This window comes from Ursus arctos, unplaced genomic scaffold, assembly GCF_023065955.2.
Source record: "Ursus arctos isolate Adak ecotype North America unplaced genomic scaffold, UrsArc2.0 scaffold_4, whole genome shotgun sequence".
NCBI lineage: Eukaryota > Metazoa > Chordata > Mammalia > Carnivora > Ursidae > Ursus > Ursus arctos.
This window is the reverse complement of record NW_026623056.1, coordinates 83545200-83563807: the sequence shown is the minus strand read 5'-3', so window position 1 is coordinate 83563807 and position 18608 is coordinate 83545200. Positions and strand designations below refer to the sequence as shown.

The following is an 18608-nucleotide window of genomic DNA, read 5'->3' as shown; positions in this document are numbered from 1 at the left end:
CTGATGACTGACAATGTTGAATACCTTTTTATGTGCTTCTTGGTCATTAATCATCTTTTTAAGTCTTTTGCCTATTTCAAGTTTGCTTAAGTCTTTTGCACTTTTTATTGCCTACGTTTTATCTTGTTATTACTAAGGTTTAGTTCTTTCTTTATTATAGATCCAAGTCCTTTGTCAGATATTTGCTTTGCAAATACTGTCTCCCAGCCTGTGTTTCCAGTGTTTGGACCTTCTATGAAGAATGTATTAATTGTACTTATTTTTCAGAATAGTTGGACACATTACTTTAGATTTAGAGGTATTTCACCTCAATCCATATTTAAGCGTATTATTTGAAAATAGAACTAACACACTGTTTAGAAATAAATTCATCTTTGTGGACATGTTCTGCAGTGTTGTAATTTTTGCTTCACATAGTTATCTTTTAAATAAAAGAAGAAAAGACCACCTTTTATGTTTATCCACATAGTGATCATTTCTGGTTTTCTTCATTTCTCCCTGCAGATCTTAGATTCATCTGGAGTCATTTCCCTTCAGCCTGAAGAATTTCCTTTAGCATTATTTTTAGTGCACATCTAGTGATGCATTATCTCAGAGTTTGTTTACCTGAAAATATTTTTATTTTATCCTCATTTTTATAAAAAAGCTTTATTGAGATATACATATGCTAACATTCACCAATTTTAAGTGTACAATTCAATGAGTTTTTAAGTATATTTACAGAGTTGTGCAGTCATCACAATCCTATTTTATTTTTTAAGTTTTTATTTATATTCATTAGTGTACTGTTAGTTTCAGGTGTAGAATTTAGTGATTCAGCACTTCCATACAATATCCAGTTTTCGTCATGACAAGTGCCCTCCTTAATCCCCATCACTTATTTCATTCTCCCCCCCCCCCACCCACCTCCCCTCTGGTGACCATCAATTTGTTCTGTGTAGTTAAGAGTCTGTTTCTTAGTCTGTCTCTCTCTTCCCTTCCCCTGTGATGGTCTGACCACAGTCTAATTTTAGAACATTGTATCCATTAGCAGTGACTCCCTCTTCCACTCTCCCCCACTGTCACTAGGCAACCACAAATTTACTTTCTGTCTATAGATTTGCCTCATCTGGACATTTCATATAAATGGAATCATACAAGATGTGGTCTCATGTCTTTGACTTAGCATTGAGGTTCCTCTGTGTTGTAGCATATGTCAATACTTCATTCCCTTTTATCGCTGAATTTGTATTCTGTTGTATGATATGCCACATTTTATGTATCCATTCATCGTTGATGTATGTTGGGTTGCTATACTTCTTGGCTATTACGACTAGTGCTGCTATGAACATTTGTGTTCAAGTTTTTTTGTACATGTATCTTTTTATTTCTCTTGGGTAGATAGTAGAATGGCTGTCATATTCCCTTTTTAAAAATACTTTTATTTTGAGAGAGAGTGAACGGGTAGGGGTGGGAGGGGGAGGAGCAGAGGGAGAGAGAGAATCTTAAGCAGGCTCCATGCTCAGCTCAGAGCCCAACTGGGGGCCTGATCTCATGACCCTGAGATCATGACCTGAGTAGAAATAAAGAGTTGGATGCTTAACTGACCGAGCCACCCAGATGCCCCTATCATGCTCTCTTCTGAAGAATATTTGCACTGGATACTGGGATTGATTACTTAAAACAAAACAAAACAAAAAAAAAACACTTAAAGAAATTCTTTTCACTGTCCTGGCCTCTGTTGAGAAGTCAGTCATTGTGATAAGTTGATCTCCGCCCCCCCCCCCAAACTACTTCAAGTGTTGTGTTTTGTTTTTTAATTTCTGATTTTCAGCAGTTTGATTAGGTTATTTTCTCTCTTTAACCTCTTTGGAGTTTGCTGAGCTTCCTGGATTTATAAATTAATATTTACCACCAAACTTGGGAAATTATCAGCCATTATTTCTTCAAATATTTTTTTCCTCATTCTGTCTTTTTCTGGGACCCAGTTAAACATATATTGGATCAGTTATTAGTGATCCTCTGTTCATTTTTTTTCCTCAGAAAAAAAATATACCTTAAAAAAAAAAATCCCTGTCCTTTAGACTGGATAATTTCTTTTGATCTTTCTTCAAGTTTACTACCCTTTTCTTCTCCTATCTCTAATTTCCTGTTAAGCCCATTTAGTTAATTTAAAATTTCAAAGATTATAATTTTCAGTTCTAAAATTTACATTAAAAATTATCTGTCCACTGAGATCCTTCATCAGTTTAGTTACTTAGACCATGTTCCTTATTAAGTCTTTGAATGTGTTTATATTGGTAGCTTTAAAGTCCTTGTCTGCTAATTTCAATATCTGTGTCTTTTGGGGTCTTTCTCTATTGACTTCTTTTTCTTTACTCCTTGGAAATAGATCACGTGGTTTCTGCTTCTGTGAATGTCTAATAATTTTTTACTACATATTAGACATTGTGGATGATACATTATAGACACTCTCGATGCAGTTATTTTCATCTGAAGGGTGTCAGTTTTTGTTCTAACAGGTGGATAAAATGCTGGCTGATCACCTTGAAATTGTAGACACTTGGTTTTACGCCTTATTAGAGTAATGCCAAGGTGTTTACTGATCTCTGACTTGGTGGAACTCAGGCTCTAAAATATCTTGTGGTGGTCACAGCGGAACTCTGCTGAGTTCTTTTAACCTTCCAGCTATTTTTTTTCTGCTGAGTTTCTTGGAGTTTCCTCCATGGGTGTTCTGTTTGGGGGGTTAGTCGGGTATTTAAAGAGAGTTTATATTAAAGTGTTTGGGGTTCCTTCCCGTAACTCACCCCTTTCCAAGCTTTCCTCTCTCAGTTCCCAGCTGCTCTGATAATCCTGAACTCCATCCTCTTACACCTCAAACCAAAAAGACGATGGCATTTTTGCTCAAGTTTTAGCCATGATGCACCAGACACTCAACCGGGCTGGGAGTGGGAGGCTAGGGGGTTCTTCAGGGCAAAAAGCTATATAAAAGTAGGTGTTACTCATGGTGTTTTCTTTCAAGGGTAAGTTCCCTCCAGTTTCTGCCTGCTTTTCAGCACTCTTCAGTGCTTTCATATGGTTTTTCCCCCCCTTCCTTTTTGGAATTTAAGGTGTTCCTGGATCACCTCATCTGAATGTACTTTTTCTGAAAATTCTCACAACATGTTGTTCCCTTATAGTTCTTTACGCACATGATTTTTCTCCTTCCAGTTACTGATTCCTTCATTCCTGATAACTCCAAAACTTAGTCGGTTAAAACAGCCATTTTGTTATGCTTCTGGTTGACTGTGGGTCAGGAATTGGTAAAGGGCACAGCCAGGATGGTGTCTCTACTCCGTATATCTGGGGCTTCATTGGGTAAAGCCAGAAGTCTGGGTACCAGACGGGGTGCAGTAGCTGGAATCACCGAGAAGTGGCTACTCCCACCTCTGGCAGGGAAGACTGTGTTGGCTGGGAACCGTGGACCAGAACACCAGTACGTGGTCTCCTCACAGCATTTTGACCTTGGATTTTTTACCTGGCAACTCAGAACTCTGGTACCCGTGTTCCAGAGAACCAGTTAGAAGCTGCATTACCTTTTACTATCTAGTGCTAGAAGTCGTATGGCAGAAGTTACATAGCGTCCCTTCCTCTACTCTGTTGCTCAGCCAGTTTTTATTGTTGGCCTGAATTCAAGGGAAGGGACATAGATTGAGTTCTCGGTGAAGTGGAAGGGTCAAAAGAATTTGCAGACGTGTTTTAAAACCATCAGGCTGGGGTGTCTGGGTGGCTCAGTCGTTAAGCGTCTGCCTTCGGCTCAGGGTGTGATCCTGGAGTTCTGGGATCGAGCCCCACGTCGGGCTCTTCTGCAGGGAGCCTGCTTCTTCCTCTCCCACTCCCCCTGCTTGTGTTCCCTTTCTCGCTGGCTGTCTCTATCTCTGTCAAATGAATGAATAAAATCTTAAAAAAAAAAATAAAAAATAAAACCATCAGTCTCGTTCAGTAAATAGTAAGCTCCCCTTGTGTCCCGTCACAGTCCTACTTCCATGTCAATAGGTATTCATTGAAGTATTTAATTTTTCTTCTTAACTCTAGGTTTGCACTGAAAGCAGATTTCTATTTAAAACTTTAAGAAAGGAAAAGAGATTTCACTTAACATTTCCTCTGAGTGATTTTTTAAAATCTTTTTATTTGTAGAATACAGAGTTTAATGAAAGAACCTATGCTTAGGGGGTGAAAATGGCAGGCTTCCTCGATAATTTCCGTTGGCCAGAATGTGAATGTATCGACTGGAGTGAGAGAAGAAACGCCGTGGCTTCCGTGGTGGCAGGCATATTGGTAAGTGAAAAAGCCTGGCTGGTGACATTTCTGCCTCATGCTTTGCCCTGAAAATTAATGTCGATTCCTTTGGGCCATGAATACCCTTTTAGAACTGTTTATTTCACTGTTACTTTGTATGAATAATTAGAGTTCTAGATATGACTGAGCAAAACATGGTAGGCCCTGGGTTCATTTGACTTTGTAAATTTTTAAACTTAACATCCTTCCTTCAATTCAAGCGGTAATACAATCATCATAAGCAGTAGCATTTTTAAGTTACTGATACAATCTGTGTAAGTCCCATAAGCTCATCAGAGGCTCAGAATTTGATAACAAATAGTGTTGTGACTCCGCGAGATTCAGGGTGTGGAGACAGCAGTAAGGACCTGAGGCTGCATTAACCGAAGCTCTTCAGTGCTCTAGGGAAGGGACGCCACCCCCGTGTCCCCAGGAGCCGCTCTAAGGGGGGGGTGAGGCGAAGAAGTTTGTGGAGGAAACTCTTGCCTCATCTTCTTCCTAACATTTTTTTTCTTTTTCAACTTTTTATTAGAAAACACATCAAGCATATACAGTCAACAAAAACAGAATGGCGTAAAGAGCCCTGCTCACCCCTTGTTCTTACAGCCCAGCTTCAAAACAAATGACGACACATCTTGCTTTAGCGTTCCTTCATCCGCTCCCTGCCCTCACTGCATTTCTGAAGCAAATTTCGGTATCGATTACATTTAGAGAATGTATCTCATTCAGTATACAGTTCTATAACCTAAATCCAGTAGGAAAAAAAAATAACCCAGAGCAGGAATTAAAGATAATTGTGAAGCTTCTGCTTTTTTCTTTTTTGCTCTTTGTGGTCATCTCACCTGTACTTCATTTGTCCATGAAATTTTTTAGAAGCTTCTCTAAGTCTTTTCAGTGTAGTTTACATAGAAACATGACATTTTACAAACCGATGCTCGGTCACTTCCACAGTATTTTTTTTTTTTTAAAGATTTTATTTATTTATTTGACAGAGATAGAGACAGCCAGCGAGAGAGGGAACACAAGCAGGGGGAGTGGGAGAAGAAGAAGCAGGCTCATAGCAGAGGAGCCTGATGTGGGGCTCGATCCCATAACACCGGGATCACGCCCTGAGCCGAAGGCAGGCGCCCAACCGCTGTGCCACCCAGGCGCCCCACTTCCACAGTATTTAATCAAACTGCATAATCGGTTAAAACTATGGCAGGCTTAAACAGTTTGGGAGACACGACCGCTGACCTTTGGTAAGCATACAGCTCATTTGTGGATGCAGAAGAGGTTGGGCACACACACACACACACACATATATATATATATATATATATATTTTAAAAGATTTTATCTATTACCTATTTGTCAGGGAGAGAGCGAGCACAAGCAGGGGGAGCGGCAGGCAGAGGGAAAGCAGGCTCCCTGCTGAGCAAGGAGCCCGATGTGGAACTCGATTCCAGGACCCTGGGATCATGACCCAAGCCGAAGGCAGACACTTAACTGACTGAGCCAGCCATACTTCCCAAGCTTGGGCATATTAAAAAGGAATGTTCTCTAGAGAGAATGAAACACATCAGGCAATCAGGAGCTGGTTAGCTGGAGGTTAGTTAAGAGAGCTTCAGGGGTGCCTGGGTGGCTCAGGGTTAAGCATCCGACTCTTGATTTCAGTTCAGGTCATTATCTCAGGGTCCTGAGATCAGGCCCTGCGTTGGGCTCTGTGCTCGGCTGGGGGTCTGCTTGAGATTCTCTCTCCCTCTGCCCCTCCCCCTGCTCTTGTGCGCATGCCCCCCCCCCCCAAATAAATCTTTTAAAAAAGAGAGCGCTTCAGTGCATGTAATTATGGTGGGTAAAAGAAGCAGATAATTCATTCTAGATAACAAATTTTTTAACTTGCATTGAGAGCAGAACTTCAGAATCTTACACAGATTTGACTAGGTAAGTTCACCTCAAATGCTATCAAGGGTAAGTAAACAAGGGATTCTTCTTTTTTCTAGTTCCACATCCAAAACTCAGACTAGAAATACATTATGTTTCGTTTATGTGATCTGTAGAAATATAGGAATATTAAAGAGCAAGTAACTTCATGCTGAGCCAAGTGTTAGTGTCATTTTAATGACTGGGGCTCTTGCGCAAGTTTTTTACAGGTTGGTGGATAATGATCGACGCCGCCGTGGTGTACCCGAAGCCAGAGCAGTTGAACCACGCCTTCCACACGTGCGGTGTGTTCTCCACATTGGCTTTCTTCATGTAAGTGTGAAGGTGATTCTTAATTCAAAATCATTTTCCAAAAAACGTGTTTTCCTTATAGTTTAATGCTGTCTGGAATAACCTTTTAATCGGTGGATTCTTCTGTAACATGATAAATATATATATTTTCCCCCATTTTATTAAGATTTTTTAATCAAGAATGAGTGTTGAATTTAGTCACCTATCTTTTTAGCATCTGTAAAGATTATCACGTGATTTTTCTTCTTATACTATTGTTAAACTGTGTTGTTACTGTACTTTTTCAGTCCCAAGATTATTTTTATATTTGAATATCTCTGAATATGAGAGTGTTTTTTATGGTCAGTTTAACTTATAATTATAATTGATCGTGTGTGTGTATATATATATTTTTTTTATTTTATTTTTTAAGAGGGAGGGTGGGGAAGGGCAGAGGGAGAAGGGAGAGAGATAATTTTTTTTTTTATTAAGATTTACTTGAGAGAGAGAGAGCATGCATGCATGAAAAAGGGGAGAGGGGAGCAAAGGGAGAGGGGCAAACAGACTCTGTGCTGAGCGGACTGAAGCTCGCAACCCTGAGATCATGACCTGAGCCAAAATCAAGAGTCAGATGCTTAACTGACTGAGCCATTCAGGCGCCCTGAGAGAGAGAATCTTAAGTAGGCTCCATGCCCAGCCCAGAGCCCCACACGGGGCTCAATCTCACAATCCTGAGATCATGAGCTGAGCCAAAATCGAGTTTGGATGCTTAACCAGCTGAACCACCCAGGCGCCCCACAATTGATATTTTTTTCTTTCTTGGTAAAAAAAAAATAATCGTGCACCTTAAAAAAATCAGTGGCATCTTAGATTTAATGAAGTATGTTAACATTTCTAGATTTTTTTTAGTAGTGAATCATTCCTTGAGTATTGTAACACATGGAACTTTTAGCATGAAGTATAATTTGTTTTTTTAATGTGGTGTTTGACTGTGTTTACCAGTAGCTGGGGGGGAGGGCACGATTGGCCTCTAATGAGATTGGTCTGTGACTTTTTTTTTTTATTAAATCATTTTTGGGTTTATCTGTTAAATCTCATTTCATAAAAGAGTTTGGAAACCTTCTGTGGATATTTTTTATTAATTTTAAAGACTATGTTAAAACATTAAGATTCTGTAATTGCCTTATACTATGAAGAGTTATAAAAGTTAAATGTGCAGGTGCCTGGGTGACTCAGTCTGTTAAGTGTCTGACTCTTGATTTTGACTCAGGTCATGATCTTAGGGTCATGAAATCAAGCCCCCTGTTGGGCTCCATAATGGGCGTGGAGCTTGCTTAAGATTCTGTCCCCCACCCTGCTCGTTCATTCTCTCTCTCTCTCTGTCTCTAAAAATAAATAGATAAAATATTTCAAAAAAAGTTAAATTGTAGAAGCTGGAACTATTTATATCCATTAAGGATGCTGAGAAGAGGCTACATTTCTACTGTAAACGCATCTTGCTCTAACAAAAATGGCAAGAGAGGCTGAGTAAAGTGGGCCCGTTTATTATACGGAGATCAAATGTGTGACTTTGAGAAATGGATCAGAGGAAATCGCTTGACTTTTAACGCAGAGAGGAACTTAATTCTTGATTGTAATGAGAACCTTAAAATGTGATGACTCACACTGAGTCATTCGTGTATAAATGTAAAATAGGCGAAGTAATCAGAAAATCGGCCCCTCTTTCATAATCTCTGGAGACAAGCGATTGTAATTTCTTAAAATTAAGGATGTTTTCTGGGTGTAGTTTAAGTAAAGAGTCCTGTAACATTTCTATCCACTAGGATATCTGTTAAGTTAAAAGATACGTTCAGTTATTCAGATACTGACTTGAATTAGGAAATGTTTCTCTTTAAATGATATGTAAATATCTGCGACTGTTTTAGCAGCATGAGAGTTTACTAGATGATTTTGTGTTGTTCCAGGATAAATGCTGTGTCCAACGCTCAGGTGAGGGGGGACAGCTATGAAAGCGGCTGTTTGGGAAGAACAGGTAAAGGCACTTTGAGTTGTTCATGTGCACTGGCAGAGAAGGATTTAGCAGCAGGAAAAAAAAAGTCTCTTTATATAGGACTAGTTATGATTAGATAGAATTTTTTTATTAACTTTGAAAAAAGTGTTATTTAAATCCTTAACGAAGTTAAAGTTAGCGCCAGAAGTACTATTTTAGTCGTGTTTTACTGCTCATGGTCTATAAATAGAATGTTATTATAGAAAATCAATGGCTCTTGGGTTCCAGGTTACTCCCCCTGCAAAGCTAATGATGGCTTTAGGATTTAATTAATCGATTACTCAGTTTTGTCATGGAGTTACTTAGAAGCTCAGCTAGTTTAGTTTGTCAGGGTATTAGTTTCTCTAGCCAACAGAAAGGTGATTCTCCTTTTTTCTCTTCTCAGGTATGGCTTAACCCCTTTTAGTTGTTTGTCCGTTTTTTAAATCTTCATTCAGGTCATTGTTATAGCAGGTGTATGCAAATATGTGACTGTCTTTGATATGCATACCAGGTGTATGCAAATATGTGACTGTCTTTGATATGCATACCATGTATTAGGTTAATAGTGTTTCCAGTGTTAATGCATTCTTAAGACAGCTGCAGACATGAGCGAAATCATAAAGCCTATTCTTCATGCAGGTGCTCGAGTTTGGCTCTTCATTGGTTTCATGTTGATGTTTGGGTCACTTATTGCTTCCATGTGGATTCTTTTTGGTGCATATGTTACCCAAAGTAAGTATTTATTCCTCCTTTATTTCTTGGAGAATCAGGTATGTCTTGTACATTTTGCTCAGTCCATCAACCCCACCTGGAGTAAGATTTAGTGTACCTGTTCACTTAGCTTGGAGATACATAAGCTGTTTCATAGAACTTCTCAGTGGGATCCTTGAGTGCACTGGGATAGCCTGGTTGTGGAGTCTAAGCCACCGACAAGACCCGGTAACTCTCGGCCATCTCTAGAGTGTCTGATTTCCTTCCTTACCCTGGACAGCCAGGCTCAATACTAGAGGTCCGTTTACTGAGGGTTGTAAGTGGTAAAGCAGGAAACCTGTAGAGATCTACAGTCCTTATACATAATTCTAAAACCCACAGAGTGCTGAAAGTCAGGATTTTCATAATCAGCTTGGCAGCAAAACCTGACCTAAGTTGGCAAGGGGCTCCTTATGGTTATTCCATTGAATAAGTATTCACATGTTTTCTTGCTGGAATGTGGTTGTCTTTGATTGTGGATGCTGGTGCAAACAGGGCTGGGGTACTCTATAATATTTATGCCCTGTGTTATCATGCTTAAATGTGAAAATTTTTGAATTCCAAAACCTACCTTGCCTCAAGGATTTCAGCTCAGGGATACAAACCCCGATATCTTTTCACTGATACCTCCTCTCTCCAACCCAGCCTGGAATTTTTCAGGCATTGTTGCAGGAGAGGTTTTTAGGGGTAAGACTGAATATGTGTGTGTAGCTTTCCTGCAGAAACTTGCTGCTCACTCTGCTCGGTGGCGTGAGCTCACAGTGCACCATTCTGAGTTTCACGGCTGCTCCAGGCACCGTAGCTTTCCTCCAGGGTGCGGTCGAAAGGCAGGACCCAGTCCCAGAAGAACCTGTTCTCCCTTCACTCCAAAGAAAGGAGTCTGTTTCAAATAACACGTCACACCATTTACTCATCTTCTGACCCCTCTACCCTCAGAATCTCTTTGTCACGCTGCTTAACTGTCACCTCTCCTTGTCCCTACCCACAGCTGACCTTTTAGTACACTTGATAGGACCCCTTCAGTTCCTAGTTCGATCTTTGGAAACTTTTGTCTTTCACTTGGCACAAAATAAGTCAGTATGAGTGGTTGACTACTGTTTAAATAACACTGCTCAGGGGCGCCTGCTGGCTCAGTCATTAAGCGTCTGCCTTCCGCTCCTCCGCTGGGAGCCTGCTTCTTGCTCTCCCACTCCCCCTGCTTGTGTTTCCTCTCTCACCGGCTGTCTCTCTCTCTGTAAAATAAATAAATAAAATCTTTAAAAAATACATACATACATACATACCACTGCCCATCAAGTGTACCGAAAGTGTGTTATTTTTAGGGGCACCTGGCTGGCTCAGTCAGGAGGATGTGGACTCTTGATCTCAGGATTGTGCGTTTGAAGCCCCACATTGGGTGTACAGATTACTTAAAAATAAATAAAGTGCTATTTTGGTTAATTAAAATACTAATGGAGTACAGTGTTCTAGTATGAAGCTTATGTGAAAGAAAGTGCTTTTTTTTTAAAAGATTTTATTTATTTATTTATTTATTTATTTATTTATTTATTTGACAGAGAGAGAGAGAGAGAGAGAGAGAACACAAGTAGGGGGAGTGGCAGGAAGAGGGAGAGGGAGAAGCAAGCTCCCTGTTGAGCAGAGAGCCCGACGTGAGGCTGGATCCCAGGACCCTGGGATCATAACCTGAGCCAAAGGCGGATGCTTAACAGACTGAGCCACCCAGGCGTCCCTGAAAGTGCTTTTTTAAAAACAGCTTTATTGAGATGTAATTTGCATATCAAGTAATTTACCCATTTAAAGTATATGTTTCAGTGTTTTTAGTATATTTAGAGTTGTGTTACCATCGCACAATCCAATTTTATTTTATTTTTAAAAAGATTTTATTTGAGAGAGAGAGGGAGAGCACGAGTGCGGGGAGGGGCAGAGGGACAAACAGACCCCCCCTGAGCACGGAGCCCCCCATCCAGGCTCGATCCCAGGACCCTGAGATCAGGATCTCAGCCGAAGTCAGATGCTTAACCAACTGAGCCACCCAGGTGCCCCACACAATCCAATTTTAGAACATTTAATCACCCCAAAAAGAAACCCCTTACCCATTAGCGGTCACTTCCCATTACCTTTCTCCACCAGCCCTAGGCAGCCACTAATCTACTTTCTGTCTTTGTTCATTTGCCTGTTCCATATAAATGGAATCATATAGGGAAGTGTGTTTTAAGCTCACTCTATCCCTGACTCTAAGTGCTATTACTGATTTCCTTGGAAAGTCTGCTTAGTTACTTCAAGAAACAGGTGAAACTTTCTAGTTTCTATTATGAAAACGGGTATAAATTATCATTTCTGGAAGGTGTGTAGGGAAGTATTAAGTTTGTAAAGGTTGTGCACTCATTGGTTGCATTTTAATTTTTAAAGAACTAGTACACATTGAGAAATTTCTCAATTATGGATTTCATCTTTGTATTTCTACAGCAATGCTCATTATATGTACTTTTCTGTTTATAAACTGAATATGCTTTTACGTCACAGAGAGCATTTCTAACACATATTTCAAATCTTTTGCTGTACAAATTTTCTTGACCTATTACTAATCATAATAGCAGCTAACATTCATATAGCACATTATGGGCCAAGCGCTGTTCTAAGCACTATGCGTGGTCATACATTCCTCACACTCTGTGGGTAGGTGCTGTTATAATGCCCATTTTACCGATGAGGAAACTAAGGACATAATAAGGTTAAATAATTTGCCCATGGTCATACCTTTAGTCACTTGGTAGAGTAAAGATTCACATCCGGGGATCTGGCTCAGACTTGGAGCTCTCGACCATGCTGTTGTGTTGTTCGCTATGATATCGAAAGCTGAAAATTGAAGGTTTTTTTCATCAGGTCTAGTATTTTTAATTGACAGGTATAGTTTTATAAAAGTTAAAACTTCACAAAAACTTAAATAGTTTCCATTTTTTTTCCTCTTCCTTTGAAGATAGTAACTGTTTCCTGCAGGGGAGATTCAGTGAAAGAACATGATGATGAATTAAAACGATCCTTTTTGTATCTGTCAGATTTGCACAATAAAACTCTTGAATTCATGAAAGAAAATAAGTGTACAGACTATTAAGTCCTCAAGAATTTAATGTGTACCTTTCTAACATTTTGTATTTCTCTGCAGTAGTTCCCTCCCCCCCAAGGCTCCCCATGATGTCTGAAACCGTGGGGATAGTACTGAGCCCTATGTATACTATGATTTCCCCATACATAGGGACCTGTGATAAAGTTTAAGTTATAAATTAGGCACAATAAGAGATTAACCACAGTGACTAACAATAAAATGGAACAATTACAATAGTATACTGTAATAAGTTATGTGAATGTGGTCTCCCTCTCAGAATATCTTACACTGTACTCACTCTTCTTGTTCTGGTGATGATGTGAGATGATAACGTGTCTGTGTGACGAGATGAAGGGAGGTGAGTGACGTAGCCATGTGACATAGCCTTAGGCTACTGTTGACCTTCCGATGATACATCAGAAGGAGGATCGTCTGCTTCTGCATCTTGGCTGACCGCGGATAAGTGAAACCTCGGGAGGCGGACCACGGAGAAAGGGGAGAGTGCTGTATTGACCGTGGAAAGTAAAGGGAGGGGCCACTGCTTCCTCAGCAGCTCTGGCGCGGCTACAAGCATAGCAGTTACTTTAGACAAAAAAACCTAGGAAGTTCACTGTCTTTATCCAGAGTGAGAACAATCCTTTGGGGAGAACGCGATTGACATTTTCTTCCTTCAATTTCATTATAGCTTCCTTAGCGTTAATGAATAATAACCATATTTTATAGCATACAGAGCATGTCACCATGAGTGGCACAAATACTTCGTCACTGCCATTTGCCTTGTGTAATCTTCTAATCCGTTTTACCTTGTACGTGCAGATACCGATGTTTATCCAGGACTAGCTGTGTTTTTTCAAAATGCACTTATATTTTTTAGGTAAGTTGCCTAATTTATTTTTTTATTTTTTTATTTTTTTGGTGCAACTTGGTGGTTTTATTAAAAAACGGGGACAGGACCCGTGCGCAGAAAGAGCTGCTGCAGTTGCCTGATTTCTTAACCACACCTAAAACATTTAGAGAAATGTCACTTCATTATAAGAGCAGCATATAGAATGTATAAATTCTTCGAATTAGTTACAGTGTATAGAGCTTCTTTGAAAAGGTGAAAATTCCACTATTGTATAAGCGCGTACATAAACCATTTCACTGGGGTCCTGCTATGAGCTAAGAGCTCAGAGCTCAGCCAAATGATTTATATGTATTACGTTTTCAATTCCCATGTAATTGTCTTAAGTACTTACTACTTACAAACCAGGCGGCGTTCCCGTTTTATAGATGAGGGGATGAGGCTCGGAGCCTGCTTAAGGACAAGTAATCGCAGAGCTGGGACTTGAACCCAGACTGCTTCCATAGCCTGTTAAAAAACCATATCAGGTATCTTTATTAAAAAAAGAAAAACAGAAATCAGAATTAATACATATTATGCGTGCTATATATAAAACCTGGTTTGGAAATTGGATTTTTTTTTAATTTTATTTTAAAGATTTTATTTATTTATTTGACAGAGATAGAGACAGCCAGCGAGAGAGGGAACACAAGCAGGGGGAGTGGGAGAGGAAGAAGCAGGCTCATAGCAGAGGAGCCTGATGTAGGGCTCGATCCCATAACGCTGGGATCACGCCCTGAGCCGAAGGCAGGCGCTTAACCGCTGTGCCACCCAGGCGCCCCTGGAAATTGGATTTTTTAAATAAGTTTTTAAGAAAACTAAAAGTAAATATAAAAATAAAACAACATTAGAAGTATTTTTTAGGGGCAGTCTTTTGGAAAAAAAAAAAGAGAGAAAAACCCTACAATGAAGCTTGTGGGGCGCCTGGGTAGCCCAGTCAGTTAAGCACCCGGCTCTTGATCTCAGCTCTGGTCGTGATCTCAGGGTCGTGAGTTCGTACCCTATGTTGGAGCCTACTAATAAAAAAAGTATGACGCTCACATGCTATGCTTTTCAGAATGAATGTCTTTTAATGTGAAGATAAGTATTTTAAGCATCCGTTTGTAAATTCATACCCCCCAACCTCGCGGAATCATTAGACTGTAAGCCTTGAAGCGCTTTGCTTTTGTCACTGTTTTTAAGCAATCTGATTATCGTGCTCACTTCGGCCGCACCTATATTAATCTGATTATGATGTGCTGTGATGTAGTTTTCTGCATATTCATTCTTTTTGGGGTTCATTGAGTTTCTTGGGTCTGTGTGTTTAGTTTTCATCGAATTTGGAATCTTTTCGCCATTATTTCTCAAAGACTTTTTCTGTTCATCGCACTGTCCTTGGAGTCCAGTCACATGTATACTGGGCTGCTTGAGTCACCCCACACCCACGAGTGCTTCGTGTTTTTTTTGTTTTTGTTTTCTGTGTGTATTTCATTCGGCATACTTGCTACTGTTACATCTTCAAGGTCACTCAAAGTGTCCACTGTCACTCGCATCCAGGGTACCTGTCATGTCAGACCTGTGTTTCATCGCCGTTGGCTTGATTTTGCACATTTCTCGTTAACATGCTTAACTCTCCTCCACCTTCATGGACGTATGACGTATGTTTATAACCATGTCAGTGTCCCTCTAATTGTGTCAGTTCTGAGTCTGTTCTTGTTTCTCTTTTCTCTTCATTTTGGGTCCTTTTCCTCCCGGTTGCTTCTTCACATGCAGCCGGTGGGGGGCTGGATTTTTTGGCATTCCTTTAAACAGTTTTGAGCTTTGTTCTGGTGCACTTAGGTCACTTGGAAACAGTTTGGTCCGTTTGAGTCTTGCTTCTTAGCTTTGGAGGGCGGACCTAGAACAGCTCTAGTCTAGGCCTGAGGCGACGCCCTGCACGTGCCGTGGATTCTGAGGCGGCCCACTCCGCTCAGGAGGCTGTGACGTCTTCCCAGCTCTGCGACAGCTCTGGGGAGTTGTTCCTTCCCTTTGCTTGGGTAGTTTCTTCACATTCATCTGCTGACCAGTACTCAGCAGAAGACTCAAGGGGAGCCTCCTGCCCGTTTCCTGCGCTCCCTCACAAACGCCAGCCCCTCTGACCTCCCTGAACTCTCAGCTCCATTCCCTCTGTTAAACTGCTGTGCTCTGCCCTCTTACTGCACCGTGGCCTGGACGCTTGTGGCTTTGAAAGATGTTTGACGGTTTCTGGTGTCTTGTGATCGTGTTTCTTGGCATGTGACCAACAACCTTCTGGGGATACAGTCAAGTTTTCCTAAAGACATCTTAGGTACTCTTCATTTATTTGTTTTATAAGATTTTTATTTATTTATTTGACAGAGAGAGAGAGCACAAGCGGGGGTGGGGAGCAGCAGAGGGAGAGGGAGAAGCAGATTCCCTGCTGAGCAGGGAGCCCACTGCGGGGCTTGATCCCAGGACCCCGGGATCCTGATCTGAGTTGAAGGCAGATGCTTCACCGACTGAGCCACCCAGGCACCCCAGGCACTGTTTAGAGATCAAACTGAAATTCAGATTCAGCCCTTTGTGGGGGTAGATGAGACCAGGTAATTGACAGTTGGACGAAGAGAAACCTTGCACGCGGACAGGCGTGCGCTGGGCGGACTGGCTGCTGCGTCAGCCGCGCCCTCTGCCCAGAGCCTGGCGAGTTGAGCAGCCCGTTCGGTGCCTCCTGTCAGTAGCAGAGCGCAGCTCCGACGTCTTTGGCCACTCTGCCTCTGCTTCCTTCCCAGCTGGCCCTCCCACCCACTGGCCACTCACTTTTGCAGTTTCTTAAGGCTCCAGTCCAGGCCTCTTCTTCCTTCCAGGTGGGCTCCTTTATGCTCAAGACTTCGATTACGGCATATATGCCGACGAGTCACAGAGGTCTGTCTCCACGTCTGAACAGTGTGTCCAGTTTCCTACTTATCTTGTGTGGCTGACATTTCAAATCCAGCACCTCCAGCATGTCCACAGCTCAACTTCTGGTCTCCGCGTGTCCTGCCTCTCTGCTCCTCTCCCACTTTCCCTCCGTACTTGGCTGAGATCATTCCCACTCTTCTTTCAGATCTCAGTGCAGCCACCACTTTCCCGGGAAGACCTTCTTGACCTCTCTAACTCGGCGGATCCTTCTATTCATTCTCTTGTCACCAGGTGCATCGCCTGGAGAGCATTTTTTTGCTGTTGGAATTTGATTGTCTGCCTCAGGCTCTCAGCTCTCTTCGAGAGCCCTGTTGACCTTGTTTTGACTCCTACATTCCTAGCACTTAGCGAGAGCCTGTGGCCTACCCAGGCGTCCGGGTACAGCAATTACATGGAGAAGGAACAAAGAATTGCTGCGTGGTCTATTTTAGGATTCTTCAGTTACTGTAGAAACCCTAATGTTGCCGCTCTGAGAAATGCCCCTTTCCCTTGCAAGTTTCCGATCTGATAACTTTCCAGGCTGTACGAAAGCATATTTAATCGCGCTTAGCCATCAGGGTCAACAACCCGGTACAAAGCAACCGCATTCGGAGTAGCACCACCGCGGGCTCAATGTTTAGAAATCAATACAAAGGAACCAGGGAGGCACCTGGCAAAGCATATTTAGAAAATGAATTCTTTGTTGCTCGTTCGTGGGCATTGTTTCCTCACGACTTGTTTTCATATCTTTCTAGCACTCTGATCTACAAATTCGGAAGAACTGAAGAGCTGTGGACCTGAGAGCGCTTCTAGATCACGTTTCCTTTTGTTTTATTTGTAGATAAGTTTTTTCTCTCTCAACGTAATTTACACATTGCCAAATGGGATAGATTGTACATTACCTGTTTTGTTTCTTTATACTTTTATGCTCTGAGTTTTGAAATAGTTTTATGAAGTTTCTGTCCTTTTTTAAAATCATTGAATAGATTGTTAATATGTACATAGTACAAAACTATATAGATGGGATGGTGAGTATCGGTTTTTTATTCCTGAAGAGCCAGGGCCGTGTCTTCATGCCATTTTAGAAGTTTTAACTGTTCTGTTTTAGTATCTTTAATTTCAGAAGATGTGTGCAAAAAAAAAAAAAAAAAAAGCTCCATGTATCTGAAAAAAGCACTGAGCCATTAACAAGGGTATTTCAGCAAGTTGTAATTTATTTTGGCTTAAAAATTAGATTTTTTTAAAGGAAAAATGTTTGTTCTTATGTATTAAAGAAGTGGACTTTTATATGAAGATTTTTAAATGCCTGAAGGACTAGTTTGAAAGCCTCTTTTAAAAACAATTTCTCTAACATGACTTTATTTGAGGAGGCATAACACGTGATCAGATACGCTCAGTTGTATATGGTTAATGTGAAAAGGCTTTGAGGCAGCTCAGCAAAATGCTTCTTGTAAAAGCAGCTCCAACGATCTAATGGGGTTCTCTTGGCAGGCTGTTATTTTCTGATATTACAAAATTCAGCATCCAGCAAGTTTGAGACAACTGCAGTTTAAAAGCATGAACCATATAACAAAACCTGGAATAATTAGTTTCAAGATAAAGCACTTCTTCCCAGAGGGAATTATTATGACCTAGTGAAAAATTAGGCATTTCCTCCACTTAGTTACCAACTCCAAGTGTCTCTCTCTGCACTAGCTCTCAAACTTTGGGTGAACTCTTCCTGCAAAATAGATCTTTAACCCGAAAGCCCATAATTCCAGTCGAAACCTTCTTTTGCTGAATTTGAAACACTGTTTGTGCACCGTGTGTATTCCTACGAGAGTCGTCAAAGGGAGGGTTGGGTCACTGTTGCTACCCTTCCTTTTTTGTGAGACAGGCTTTGTGTTGCACTTTTTTCCTCCAGAGGGATTTTATAGCACCTTTTGTTGTAAGACAGAGTCGCAGCAATGGTATTAATATGCAGCTTCTAATGCAAACCTTATCTTGCTTTACCCTCTCTGCTCTCTGAGAGGACCTACCGCGCACAGAGTATGAAACGATTGTGGAACGCTGTGCCTTTGTCTAGACACCTCCTTGTTTAATGACTTCTTCCTGTGGTGTTGTTTTTCCCCCCAAATGTCAGTAAACTTTGTCTCGCTTCCAACAACTTGTACAACTAATTACTGGTGGCCACTCTCTTGTAACGTGTTGCAATAAATACTACTTCTCACACATTCTAATATCGTGAAATCAGTTGGAGAAAATGAACCATAAAAATTGGCTTGTTGTTCCTTTTCAGTTATTCGAGTGGACCCGGTCGCAGAAGCAGTTTATCTTTGTGACAGAAAGCGAAATACGTGCTACTCAGACTTGTAAAATGCTGGTAGGAAGGCTAGCGAAGGGCGTGCCCGAAGACCTCCTGAAATAGTGGCTGTTTTCTCTCTTCTTGACTCTGCCAT

The 18608-nt window shown here is 41.0% G+C and overlaps 1 protein-coding gene across 2 annotated transcripts in view; it reads left to right on the top strand.

Annotated features, from left to right (window-relative positions):
• TMEM50B (transmembrane protein 50B) overlaps positions 1-18386 on the top strand; it is a 51556-nt gene extending 33170 nt beyond the window's left edge. For both annotated transcript variants that reach the window (XM_026511587.4, XM_026511556.4), the window contains 6 exons: positions 4156-4296; positions 6419-6531; positions 8454-8521; positions 9161-9253; positions 13191-13248; positions 16926-18386. In XM_026511587.4, coding sequence (XP_026367372.1) covers positions 4198-4296; positions 6419-6531; positions 8454-8521; positions 9161-9253; positions 13191-13248; positions 16926-16971 — 477 coding nt within the window. In that variant the 5' untranslated portion in view covers positions 4156-4197 and the 3' untranslated portion in view covers positions 16972-18386. The remainder of the gene's footprint in view (positions 1-4155; positions 4297-6418; positions 6532-8453; positions 8522-9160; positions 9254-13190; positions 13249-16925) is intronic.
• The last annotated feature ends 222 nt before the right edge of the window (positions 18387-18608 follow it).